This window comes from Fistularia commersonii, chromosome 15 (genome assembly GCF_037954325.1).
Source record: "Fistularia commersonii isolate RoL2024-O1a breed Wild chromosome 15, RoL_Fcom_v1.0, whole genome shotgun sequence".
NCBI lineage: Eukaryota > Metazoa > Chordata > Actinopteri > Syngnathiformes > Fistulariidae > Fistularia > Fistularia commersonii.
The window spans coordinates 6658325-6672247 of record NC_141298.1 but is presented as its reverse complement, the minus strand read 5'-3'; the positions used below and the strand labels follow the sequence as shown (position 1 = coordinate 6672247).

General features: G+C 37.7%; 3 protein-coding genes across 10 annotated transcripts in view; all 3 read right to left on the bottom strand.

Annotated features, from left to right (window-relative positions):
- Window positions 1-261: 261 nt before the first annotated feature.
- On the bottom strand, window positions 262-4509 carry ldah (lipid droplet associated hydrolase). 3 transcript variants are annotated; one of them, XM_086160599.1, is made up of 9 exons: window positions 4425-4477; window positions 4248-4332; window positions 4014-4080; window positions 3054-3215; window positions 2624-2758; window positions 1816-1985; window positions 1413-1653; window positions 1179-1261; window positions 262-707 (listed from the first exon to the last, which is right to left on the bottom strand). In XM_086160599.1, the coding sequence occupies exons 4-9, from the start codon at window positions 3190-3192 to the stop codon at window positions 519-521; spliced, it is 957 nt and encodes a 318-aa protein (XP_086016725.1). In that variant the 5' UTR covers window positions 3193-3215; window positions 4014-4080; window positions 4248-4332; window positions 4425-4477; the 3' UTR covers window positions 262-518. The 3 variants fall into 3 exon arrangements, with proteins under 3 accessions (XP_086016725.1, XP_086016724.1, XP_086016726.1); XM_086160598.1 differs by lacking the exon at window positions 4248-4332 and having other exon boundaries at window positions 4425-4509; XM_086160600.1 differs by lacking the exon at window positions 4425-4477 and having other exon boundaries at window positions 4248-4414.
- Window positions 4510-5034: 525 nt separating this feature from the next.
- LOC147226309 (neurexin-3a-like) overlaps window positions 5035-13923 on the bottom strand; it is a 201896-nt gene continuing 193007 nt past the window's right edge. For all 6 annotated transcript variants that reach the window (XM_086160549.1, XM_086160544.1, XM_086160545.1 and 3 more), the window contains one exon: window positions 5035-10303. In XM_086160549.1, coding sequence (XP_086016675.1) covers window positions 9999-10303 — 305 coding nt within the window. In that variant the 3' untranslated portion in view covers window positions 5035-9998. The remainder of the gene's footprint in view (window positions 10304-13923) is intronic.
- LOC147226310 (neurexin-3-beta-like) lies at window positions 10289-11874 on the bottom strand. Its single transcript, XM_086161087.1, is given in 5 exon segments — window positions 10289-10522; window positions 10524-10633; window positions 10635-10685; window positions 10687-10925; window positions 11871-11874. Coding segments are annotated over 5 exon segments (501 nt in total). The 3' UTR covers window positions 10289-10425.

Sequence of the window (13923 nt, the reverse complement as noted above, 5' to 3'; positions counted from 1 at the left end):
TCGCTGGATGATAGTGTATCAGCAAAAGACAGTAACACATGTTTTGATTATTGCAGGGTTGACAGCTGAAGTAGACCAAACAATGTCCAAAAGAAACATGATCATTAGGCAGGTGGCCTTTAAACATTTCCTATGATATGCTTTTAGATATAGAATTCAATTAACAATCAATCAATAGTTCAAAAATCGGAATCTTGCCTAAGACAGGACTCAGTTCTCATGTGGTAAATGTTACTCTTCAGGACACATACAAGGACATAGTGGAATTTACATGATTTATTTTTTACACCATAACATTATGGCATTCGTCAAAACAATCTGCTAGATCAATAAATTACAGCGTATAAAAAGACAATATCACAGCACTTGTTCTATGACATCAAGCCCAAGGCCAAAACTATCATTATTACTGTTTGTGGTTTAATGTGTTGATTCATGATTAAGGAATGTCATAAATTAATCAACTTCAAAACAAAAACTCAATTAATCTTCAGAGTTCATCTGTGACTGACAGGAGTTCAAGTCCTCACATTGTCTTGGATCCATTCTGCTACCATCTCTGCGACCTCTCGCCCCGCATCCAGAACAAAGGCGTGACGGAAGCCGTTTTCACACAGTCTGAAGTCTCCAGTTGGAAAGTCCTGCTTGATGTCATGATAATACTGCACCGGGCACCAGTGGTCTGTTGCTCCATAATAAAATATCAGCTGAAAACAGACGTGTGGAAAATTCACCTCATTAAATTGCACACTCAAAAGATTGTTTAGATACATTAAAACTTACGCAGTGGTCCCTTACACCTATGCCTTTTTCCATTTCTTATATAATTCCAGGGGTGTATATCACACAATTAAGATTTAACCATGATACTTTGTTGCCAAAATTATTTGACAATTATATACCATTGTGCAATATTTTGTTAAATCCACTTGGGCGCCTGCGGTTCATGAGATTACTAACATCTTTTTATAACTCACATTTCCTTATATCATCCAATGAAAAAATTGGCATAAATCAAATCAAAATTTCAGAAATCAAGTTTTTTTCAGAAGTCAAGATTTATGAAAACAATAGACAATCCTCTTTTAATTAGAAAAAAATAAATAAAAAAAAAAGCAAAAATAATAACCCATTTATTGATGACTGACAATCATCAGACCACTGGAGCTTTTGCATACCTTCTCAATGTGTTTCATGATAGTTATGTTATCTCTTTCCAGGACTTTCCTCATCTCCTGACCCCCCATATACATTGCATTTGCTACAAAGAGAGGGGAAAAATAGTTATTTTGCTCTATATCTTTCGATATAGTTAACATATGGATGAAATCACTGATTTGGCACTAGTAGCTTCAAAAACTCAAATTCTTTTCAAATCCTGAAAAACAGCAGCACTGATTTCAGTGCCGTACCTGCGCAGTCCCCACTGAGGAGGCCAACTGTAGGATGGATGACAGACTGGTCTAGGGACCTGAGTCTACCAAACGCCATCCTGACGAGACTCTTCTTAAGTCCTTCGGGCAGCAGAGAGACAAAGAACAGAACTAGATAGGCCAAGTAGCGCATGTGACACAACACAGGGGTCATGATCTTGCCCTGAGGTGTGAGAGCCATGCGCTCAATGGTGGGGAACAGCATGACAGCTTTTAACACCTGCATGGAAGAAAGTCACTGTTAGCATCTCCTGGTTCATTTGAAATTCTCTGGCAAACACAAGGTAAAATAAAAAAAAAAAAAATTTGAATTTTATATTTAAAAAAAAAAAAAAAAAAAAAAAAAGGCTTGCAGATCTAGAAATGTAGCAATGCAGTTTGCCTTGAGTTCAGGATTTCTCCTCATTATCTCCAAAATGATGTAGCAGCCTATGGAATGTCCTATCAAGACCAGCTGTGTCTCAAGGGGGACATATTTCCTGAGGAAGTCCAGCTTGTGTTCAATCTGACCGTTAAGGCCAAACACATCCTGGCTGACGGTCCACGCAGCGTCTGCACAAAAGAAAATGTATCAGACTTGCATTGAAATGTTTATACTGGCGCAATCGTAAAAAAAATCACCAGCATCTGGACTTGTACCACACGGTGAAAGCTTACAGATAACAGGGGCTTTAGGAAAATAAAGGAAAAAAGTAATTTCACATTTACTTAGAAGAATTCAATGACAAAAAATTGGACACAAAACTGTTTCTCAATATCAAATGTAGCCTTGTTGCTTATTGGTTAATATGGTTGATTTCACAACTCTGGACTATTTATTATAAATTCTCATCTTAACATGTCTCCCAACAAAGTACCAAATCACACTGTTCTGAAGGAACGATAACCCACCACAATTGTGACTTGAAATTTAATTACAAAGTAAGAGCATATAAAGAACACGTGTCTCCTATTTTGTTGACATGAGAGAAATTACAGTTAAATGGAAAAAAAATCTAAATTGCCTGAATCTTCAATCATTTTTACCACTATTGGTCTATCTCTATCAGTAAGTGACATATTAGCATGCTGATGTCAGCTTTATAATTGGGTTATTGAATAAAATGACAACTTATGTATGGGATCTCGAGGTAATATGAGGAAAGTTGTGTTTTCCCCTGCTAAAGCAGGAAAAATACATGTAAGCGTACCTGCCACCATGTCCATGTTGTCTGGGGTTGTACAGTGGCCTGCGTGGCTCACAGCCCACACTGGATGGCGGCAGCCAAACGCCCTATAAAGTGTTTGCATGAAGGTTCTGTAGAAGCCAACAACACCTGGGTTACCTGTACGGGGAGCGCAGTATGGGGACAATAAGGGACAATAAGGGACAATACAAATATTTTGTTTTACACATGTATTTAATAACAAAATAGTAGCACATATTAGCCCAATTATATTCTAGCATGCTCGTACAACTAGATAAACTATATCATCCAGCATTTTAACTTTTCAGACTGCATTTCATTTGATATTATGGTCATTACAGTTCATGTTATGAATCAACATTATGAAAAACAAAGATATATATAAAGGTTGAGTGAATTATTTGATTGTCATGTCAGAGTCCAGGTGACTAACCGGGAATGATGAGGAAAAGTATTTTATGTCCACGGTGAAGCTGACAGGAACCACATTTGAGGACCTCTGTAACAGCTCCACAGCAGTAGAGGAAGTCGGTTGTAGCGTCATCTTGGCTGTCTGTCAACACGTTCGCCATTGTTCGTTTGGAAAGGATGGGAACTGAGAGAAAATACAGTTTGAGAAAGTGTGTGCAATACATGTGCAATTCCTTGTGTGGTTTGTGGAGTCATAATCTGCTATTTTTTAAAAATCATTAGGGCTAGAATTAAATCAAGTTTTTTTTTGTAATTTGCATACAACTTATATATTACAAAAGAATTATTAAAAAAACAGACCCCCCCCACCACACACACACACACACACACACACACACACACACACACACAAGTCACAGGCACCTTAATTTAAGATTAGTACCTTATTTCATAAAACATACTTTATCTCAACACTCTGGTCAAAACACAGATAGTAAACTGAACATGACAGTTATTTTGATTATAAAACATGGTTTTCTTCAGTAGCTGAATAGAAAGCATGGACAATTCTGTGTCTCATGACAGTCAAAGAAGTGATCTGCAATAATATGCGGAATTGAGGAAAAACCTAAAAAAAATTCCCGCCATTTTCATTTTATGTCTATTATTTTAATAAAAAGGTGATTGGATCCTAAACCATTTTATCTCCAGTAAAATTTGATCTCATGGTTGTGGTAGACTGCCATATATTTTAAAAACACAATATCCTGAGTTCTATATGGAAAATTAAACAAAAGGAGAGACAACACAAACATAGACCTAATTAAAAGCCAAATATTTATTTAAAAAAGATTTGAATGTATTGAGAAAATAAGCAACATGTACCAAATGTGAGAAAAAAACATTATTGATGCAAAATGTGAACAAATAAATAAAAATAAAAAAAGAGGGGATCTCAAGGCGGGTCTTCAATGTCCGGTACCGTTTTTCGGAGGAGTCCGAAGGTTCGCCGCCAGTTTCAGCTCTCATCACATTTTTCGAGCAGACATCTACAAAATACAAGAATAACAACACTTAAAAAGTGGCAACGCAGCAGTAGGCAGCGTAATATATAAATATATTTCAAATACATTTCAGAATTTAACATGTCCCTTCCAATTTGAAAATTAATCTCCACCGTTGTTTTTGACGAATTAACACAATTACGTTGTCATACTTAGCTTTGATGGTACATGGTTATCCAAAATGAAGAGAAGCCGAAGCCGTAAGACCTCATTTACCAGTCTGTCACTTGTACAACACTGTTCAAACCGTTAGCATATTTTATTCTTTTTATTTTTCAAACCTTTACAGTCAATAACAATTAATGAATCAGAGGTTGACGAGTTGTTACCCTCGAAGGTACGGTTCCTTGTTTGACACACCGGGAGGCTTCCAGGCTAATTGTGAATGTTGTTGTTGACCGACTTCTTCGGTTGATGTTTCAAACCCGCTAACTCACAGCAAGTATACTGCCACCTAGCGGTCTGGAGGGAAATAGCACAAATGGTCAACACAAAAGTCTGAAAAAAATCAGCTGAGGGATTTTTGAGTGCAGAATGAGTGTATTGACACACAGAACACACCAGTGCAATTAAAGTCATCTTTTGAATAAATCTTTATTTTAATTGAAATAAAAGTAATATTTTGGATAAATCATTCCCATTTTCTTTCATCAGCCTATTTTCACAATTGTTGACCGGGCAGTGCTGAGTACTAAAGTGCAACCAATGTTATTTTGGCCTTTTTAAAGGTTTTAGACAATGAATTAGTATTTTAGTATATCAGAAGTTTTTTTCTTTATAAATTGAAAGCATGTATTGCGATTGTGTATATTCTGCCCACTTGAATGTTGTGAAATTACACTTTTGGCTGTACAATCTGATGGAGCAGTTTGAAACTCGAATCAAGTTTGTCATCTGATCATTTTACAGCATTTCACAGCATTTTACAACTTTGGTATCACAAGTAAGTTTCCTATCTTTACAAGACAGTTAAATGTTCTGAAATTATTGTAAGATTTTAGTGTGAAGTATGTCGTCAGGCATGAACAGATCTCTACTAATTTTTGACGTTTCGGGGTCAGATTTAAAAGGATTAATGCAGATGATTAAAAAGTTTGTTCAGTCTTGGATGTTGCATACGAAGCTGATTCCTCTAGTTACCAAGAATACTCATGTTTTGTGACAGACAGCAGTTTTTAAATTGATGTTTCTGCATGATTTTCTTGTTAAGTGAAGGAGACTTTGCACAGAAGACAAGATGTCCCTTGAGTGTAGTGAATAAAAATACAAGTTCTGAACTGTAAAGGGTTTCCACTTTCACACCTTATGGTTTCAAAGCGCTTGACATTAGAAAGCATTCAAAACAACGGTGATAACCTGGCCATTGGGAGTAACTTGGTGTTTGGTGTCTCACACAAGGACATGCAGACAGGAGGAGCCGGGAACTGAACAAGTAACCCTCCAATTGGAAGAACACCCGCTCCGGCAACAGAGCCACAACCATCCCATAAAATGATCCTTGAAAACATAAAAATTGTATTGCAGCAGAGAGGCTAGATGATCAAGGTTGTTGGTAAAATAAGCACCAGTGACAAAGGGAGAATAACTAGCCTTTAATAAAACACCAGCCAAAAAAAAAGTGACTGCAGGAGAGTGTTGAAGTAAACAGTTTTGTATTGGTACTAGATATCCAAATAAAGCATCCAAATTTACAGCGGGATTTTCACTGCTCGGGCTGTGACCTTTTCTTATTTAGGAGGTTTTCAGTCAATTATGATCTTTGTCCTGCCAAACTCTGGGTCCAACTATGACTGAAGTTTGCTTGTTGATACTGATCTTAAACCTTGACTGAAGAACATTTCTCGCATTGAAAAACAAGGACATACAAACAAAAGACCATTATGGTAAATTTCTGTGCTGTGACAATCCCCTCCTGATATGTCCAGCAATTCCCATCTGCAACTGCTTAATGTTAAATGAATTCTAAATAAAAATAACTTTATGGCAAGATTTTATATTGACAATTTGATCTGTAACAATGTTAATATCAACCTGAGGTATGCAACATTAGAAGATATCATGCTAGTTTACCTTTGCAATTATTTATTTCAAATTACCACCACCCAAAAAAAAAAAAAAAAAAAAAAAAACAAACCTAAGAAAAATCCCAGACCAGTGAGTGAAGTATTCATTAAAAATTGACTTGTTCCTCAGAAGTGCTGAATGTTTTATCAGTTATAGATTTGATTTCTGCGTGATATTTTCCAGGATTCCCCGGCTAATATCCAAGTAGTTGAAACTTTGAAATGACCATGCCCCTTTGAAAAGAAAAGTAAAGTAATCCAAAATATGTATCACCAAGATAACCATATAAATGTTGATTATATTGTAATTATTGTATCAAGACATATTAAGTCAGGTTGATTATGGAGAGGAAATGTTCATAAGATGTTCATAAGAGTGAAAACAAGAAATGAAAAAAGTTTTTGTTGCTCAAAAAAAAATCACATTCACTTTGTGTGTTTTTATGAATATAAAACATATGGTGTCATACATATTCTCACATAACAGTTGAATGACATGACAGCTTTCTCAATTGTTGTATTTCCCAGGATGTTTCATACACATGAAAACTTCTATAATCAATGAAGAGACCAATTTATTCCTCTATATATTTGTAAAAAACAGGTGCAATTGAGTGGTGCAACAAAAAATGGAATTATGAAAGAATGGGAGGCCTTCGAAGGATTTAAAAAGCTCTGGCATTTCAGGGATCCTGTAGAAACAACAGGAGAGCGAACAGAGTTGTAACCCGGTTTTAAAGGTCCTTTTACAACATTGAAACTCATGTTTGTGTAGATACCACATCTGGAAATCTCTGCTGCAACTCATAACATCAGAGGGCTCACACAGAATGTCGTAATTGTTTCCATCAATTTCTGACCAAACTCTCATCTTTATTAATTTCAAACTAGTTTACTTAAAAAAGGCCTTAAACTCCTCCAAACACCACATTCACGTGTCACATCGAAACATAGTTACATCATCTAGATCAGACAAAAAATAAAAACGAAAATAGATGGCTCTACTGTTTGTTGATTTAGCTTATTTTGTGATTGACAGTCTGCATTGTAATTCCCCAGATGGAGCGTCTCGGCTTCTTTCGCAGTCTGTGGAATAAGGCAAACAGGAATGTCTGCCGTTACCAGAATGTGAACTCATCCTGTCAAGAAAAAACAAAAAACCCTGCAGAGTTTCACGTTTAGTTTGCCATAAAGAGTGATGGGGGTCTGACATCAAGACAAAGACTTCTGCTAAAATGAAAACTTACTATGTTGCTTTCTGGGGCTGTCAATACGTTTTCGTTATTGCGGCACATTCTTCAACCCCATCATTAGTTTCGTGTTGCACGTTGCATTGTTAAAGATTTCACATTTTTAATTTCCCCGTCAACAAACCAAGCAACAGAGTTACTCGATCGAGAATAAATACAATACTAAGGAGACGCGACGGTGTGAACCCGACAACCGACAAGGGATGCTGTCGACTGCGTTTGTCTCTCTCTATAATCAACGTGTTGGCTTTTGTTCCATCCACAGTTTGATTCTCAAACTACCAAAACAAAAACACATTTTAGTGCTTTGGCCAAGCAGCCGGTCAAAGGCCTGAATTGACACCCCCACATGTAGCAAATGTAAAATAATGATGCGCCCATTGGATCAAATACTGCTTTCTGATTTCTAGTTTTAACCTGATTAGCTCATAAACAATAGCAGCCCTGTTTATTTCACTTTTTACACCGGCAAAGCCTTGAAAGATAGAATACAAATACCAGCACCTTCTGCATTTTAGTAAGTTTTCCAATTTTTTCTTGGCTGTTATCGTGCTCATTTGTCATATTAATTTAAATAGAGGATTTAACCCCCCAAAAAAGTACATGAGAATAGTGGGCCTTTTGAAATGAAATAGTTTGTGATCATAAAGCCGCCCACACTTTCTTCTTTCCGCTGGGTCTGTATGATTCCTTGGAAAGGAGGAGTACACAAGTGCAAGAACGCCCAGAGCTATTAATCCAAGGACAATTTCAGAGAAAAAGAATAATGTGATATTTTAGAATTAGTTTATTTGTTATCAAATGGATATCAAACTGAAAAAAAAAATGAAAAAATGAATTGAACACAAATATTGGGAATGTACCTCCACAGCATTAGATAAGGAATGGAAATGGAAATGGATAGTGAAGTAATAATGGGTAAAAAAAAGCGACGAGACAGTGAAGTGACCCGTCTCATGTCTCGGGGGAGGGAGGGCAACAGCAATGATAAAAAAATAAACAATTATTTTTTGAACTCAACTAAACTGTGATCCCCCCCGATCCATTATAGCCTCCTTGTGAAATCCCTGACTTTATTCTCTTTCAAAAATAAAATCAAACACCTGTGTGACCCAGAACAAGAAAGCCATGATACAGAAGGAAGGGCACCTTGTATTTGTCCAACAACTGCAAGTAGTTAAATATTCATGCAACTTTAGAAACATATCTGGTTGGATCTCTAGGCTAACAATACATTTTTATTTCTTTTATGAAATATCAATAGTGTTTTCCACATTCTGACTGAAGTTTTTTTTCTCCATGTAAATTAACAGATAATAGATTTTTCTGTCATGAAATATTGTTAATAATTCATATGCTCAGTCTGTACAATAGAGGTACTAAAAAATTACAACTGTCATGGTATATGTACAATTTCCTACCTACAAAGTACAACGGCTAGCATGTAATAAAATATGTAAACAAATTTTCTTTTCCTTTTTTTGACACAGTCGACTGTGACAGCAGATAGAATTCACACTTTCACCATTTGATTTATTTCTGTATACACATTTGTTAACAATGTTGTAGTACTGCATTTGTGTTTCTCCTGACACCTCCATAGAAAAAGAGAACGATAGGCAATGAACCAACATACAGTTTTGCAAAAGAGATCAGATCACCACTGGCTGTGCATTTAATAGTAGACCTCTTCTTTAAGAGATCTTTTTCTTTTTTTTTCTTTTTTTTTTCTCCACGAGTAACATTTTTGAGGGGAGGGGCTGAGTTCCGATCTGATGCCGAAGAGCGGTTTTGGCATTGAATAGAACATGGTCCGAGTTGAACACCGTATACTGGACTTGTACTGGACTTTACTGTAAAGTTAGGATGGCATGCATTTTACAATCAGCTTGTTACCAAGAGAACCACCACTTCTTTCAACAAAGTCAGTCACAGTCTGTTAGACAAATGAGAAGAATTGTAATAAATCAGATTCCAGACCTGATCAGATCTGTCCTTGACAATTTTCTCATTTAATACACAGGAATTGTTTCTTTTCTCGATGTTATTTTCTTTTTTTCCCTTTTGCTCAAAGCAAAAATAAGTAAGACACCACACTTGTATTATGTATAAACCATACAAATTTGTCATATTCTGATACAACAAGAGTCCTTTTTTTTATAACTTTTACAACGATTGTGTGCCTGACCCCCTCTTGTTAAGCACTACATGATGCTTACATGCTGAAAATGGTCAAGATTATGAGCCTTTTGTAATTTTACAAAAAAAAAGTTTTTTTTCTTTTCATTTAATGTCAAGGATCACATTGCTCTAAAAGTCACTTAGGAGAATGAAGTAGCTGGGAAATATTTCTATACTGATAGCGTCTCTGACCAGATAGAAGAGTAAGGTCTCTAAAGTTGCTATGTAGCCTTCTGGTTATGCTTACAATAGTAAGTGTGCTTTATATTACAGTACATGTCAGTTCAACTACTCAGCACAGTATCAGATTATTCAAGTTCCACATTATACCATCATTTGTCAGACCTCCTTGCAAGGAAAGTTAATGTTCTCTTAGTGCTCTCTTTCGTCTCTCGCTCATGTCTCACAGTCACACGTAGTACTCCTTATCCTTGTTTTTCTGCTTTTTGTTGCTGCCTTTCAAGCTCTGCTGTTTGTCCTTCATAACGGTGCCGTTGCTCTGCACGGCTGAGTTGGTGATGTAGTGCCTGCTCTCGTCCACCTGGTAGGAGCCTTCATCCCTGTTCCTGTACTTATACATGGCATAAAGAAGGATGAGGATGCACAGGGCAGCGGCTGCCACTATTCCGATGACCATCCCGGTGGTGCTGCTAGATTCCCGGACCACTTCCGAGGGCCCTGGAACTCGCCTGACGCCCGGCTCTGTGGGGAGTGCTGTGGGTATATTACGGAACATGGGGGAGGTTATTAATGGGCCCCTCAGCTCGGTGCGGTCTACCTCAAAGGATGTGGACAATGGAAGCAACACTAGGTCGGGCCGGGGTTTTAGCTCGCGGTTATTCATTTTGCCAGCTGGCTGTTTGGCGGGAGCAGTGTGGAGGGTGGCGGTGAAGGCGGAGGTGGCGGTGGTGCGGCTCTGGTCGGCGGTTAGTGCGGTAGTGGTAGTCCTACCGCGTCTGGAGACTGAAGGTTTGTTATGTCTAAAAGTCTTGGGTGCGTGAGCTTTGTAACCACCTTTAAAGCCCGCCGTGGACAAGGTCTTATCTGTTACCAAGGAGAAGGTCGAGTAAAAATCTTCATCATCGGTTGGGGGGGGGGCGGTTAGACTTGAACGCTTCCCCAGAGCCATACCCCGATATCACCAAGCCATCATCATCACAATCATCGCTGCCTCGGTCCGACAAGCAAGGTACCCCCGCCTCAGTGGCCTTGGACAGGGACTCTTTGGCGGTCTCAATAATGGTGAGGAGTGGGTGGTGGGTTGAGGGAGTGGGAATGAAGGGTGCACGAGGAGCTACAAAGGGGTGCCTAATGGATCCTGGGACTAATACAGCTCCTGGTTTTGAAGACAGACATGTAAAAAACATTAGATGGCAGCACTTGGTCAAATCGTTTTTTTTGGTATAGAAATCTAAACAGTGATATCAAGCAAGCAACAAAGTAAACCACGAGTGTAAATATTGCATGTCTGTATTAAACTGCTAAATCAGAGATAATATATTTGACAGCAACACACAGATTTGGATTTTAATTTCATTTGGTACTTCCCAAAATGGAAGAGGAGTGTAAACCAGAGAGGTTCCTGATGTTTGGTCAGGTAAACAACCTTTCCTCTTTAGTAATATTGAAGGACAGCGTTGCTAATTGGTTCATTGATTATAAAAAAAAAGTGAAGGTTTCATCGACATGTAATAAAAATCATGGCACATTCGAAGCACTAATCGAGACATGTTGAAATATCCTCATGAAGACAGGTGCGGCTTTACTTCTCTCTGGCTTACCACCCTCTTCTCAGACATAAAGGTACATGTATAGCTGAACAAACATTCTCCTGTTGCAGAGCTGTTTTGGAGGCGATTATGACCTTAAAGACCGACAAGTGAAGAACTAAACATTGATCAGCGATTGGGGGAAATATTGAGAAGATCATTTTAGAAAGGCTAAATTGAATAAACCATGCAAAAAGGACCAGGGTCACTTATTGATATTCGCCCAAGATCTGCATTTCTGGGACGATCTCACAGAAGATATTGGCAAAGCCAAAGCAAACCCTTCACTATGGAAAATTTCTTAACACTTTTAAACAGTGATAAGTTTGGTCAGTTATGTGTTTTGTTGGTTTTGAATCCAACATTTTGGTTTATGTTCATTGGGACTCAGTGGGATTTTAGAGTTGGCCTGACGTCAAGGTCGGGGTAACGTGACTGACGTGGAGTAGCAGCTGGACGGGCATGACCTCTCCCCTTTCCAAATACTTGAGGGTGCGTGAATTACTTTTTACCCATGGCACTCCGGAAAGCGCAAACAACTAGAATACATCACATCAGAGGAAGCACTGAAGATGTTAATTTCACGACAGAGACATCCCAATTATTTTGGTAATCCCCTTCTGTTTTCTCAGGATTCTATGCCCCATTACTTGGACTTTCGTCAGAGCAGCTCTGTAACCAAGAAGAATGCTGTTTAACTAGAACTACAGTTGTAACGCTACACAATGTCAATGGCAGAGCAGAGGCGCCTGAATGCTCACCTTCTCTCAAACACCGGTTGGAGTCAAAGTTGTTGACTTTCAATTTAGTACAGGTAGGTGTGATGAGATTTCCCCTTTGGACTGACAATTCTGGTTTCTATAGCAATGTCTTGACTAGAAAGGCCAGGACTGATTTTTTCTTCCAACTAGTTAGTAACATTGAACTTGAGAAAAAAAAAAAAAGATTGGCAAACCTAGTAATTCCTTATGACAAAAAATGTAGATTATCTGTATAACTTGAAGTCGAGAAAAGAGTTTAAAGTAATTTTAGGCTGGATGGTGGAATGAATTCCAGCTCCCTTGTTTTGCATGTCATCATAGTCAGAAAAGGCCATTTTATCGTAGATATTTTTAAGCTTTAGATTCGAAAGATTGCTAAATGGGTAAAACATTGGTTAACATATAATATAAATCTTACCCAACAGCGATAATGAGAGCTTTCAAAGTGCTTGTACCCCATTTTACAGAATAAACATGAACCACTTTTTAGTATAAGTGTCAATATAAATTTTGACACTCTTGAATAGTAATTACACACACTAATTATAAAAGGACAATCTCAGTGATGGGCGCCAACAACAAAATATAATTTTATTGTCACAATGTTGTGTCAAGATCAAACACATTTTTAACACAAGTGCGGTTAAACACCCACCTGTACAACCTGACCTGGCAAACGTTAGTTCACTTATTTAAAAAAAACAACACAATACCTTTGTCAAACTGCATTATGAATTTGGATTTTAATTTTGTTTTTAAAAAACGGCGGTTATTATTCTCAATTGTGTCCACTTTTTGACCCTCATGTTAATTAACTTTGGGGCTACAGCCAATTAAAGTAACACAGTGGAAAAGAAAACCATGATTGTCCCAAAGTTGCGTCACTATTGCAATTTCAACAAGTTCAAACATTTCAGATTCGTGTGATGTAGTGTTAAACTTCCATCTGATCTCGGATCCCTTCAGAAAAAAAAGATTCCTCATGAGTTACATGTTCGCTGTCTTGAAACAATTTACATCTGTGTCATGATTTCATCACTTCAATGTAATTTCATTCAATAAAAATCCGAGTTTCCTGTCGTATCAAATTTAATGTGAAACCCCGAACTTGTGTGCACTTGGTAACCCTGACGATGGAAGGAAACGTGCTTAAACTTCACCTATGGGATTATGTAAAGTCTTGCCTCCATAGAAAAGTGAATATTCACGCTGATATTTGCACAATCCAGTGAGTAACGTGCACACAAGGCCAAAGAGAGAAGGTGTTTGGTCCGAACACAACATCGCCCATCAAGCAAGAAATCCCCAAAGTCAAAGCAACGCAAAAAGAGCTGTGTTTTGCCCTAAAGCCGTTATTTTTATAACTATTTTAAAAAACGTGAACATTCACACTGCCATTGACATGAAAAGTATCCGACGCCACAAAGCATGTGCATACGGGAACATCTGATGCACATCCCGTTCTTCGGCTCACAAACTGCCACAAACACACACATTCACAAGCACAAAACCTCTGGAGATCAACCGTCTTTATTCTGTTTCAGACAATGTCAAAGATACATACTGCTCAGTGATGCAGTTTGCAACCTTTTAGAATAAATCCATGTATATTTTCAACAATGCAGTCAATATAACTGAAAGGAAATGTTCTCTATATATTTTTGACACTTATCTTTGATTAATCAATGAAGACATTTTCCTTGCCTTTCACTCCTGTGCAATTACACTATATACCTTTTTTCAATGTTGCAGTTCTCAAATACATGTTGCGAGTTTTTTTTTTTCTGATGTCGGAACTGCAGAC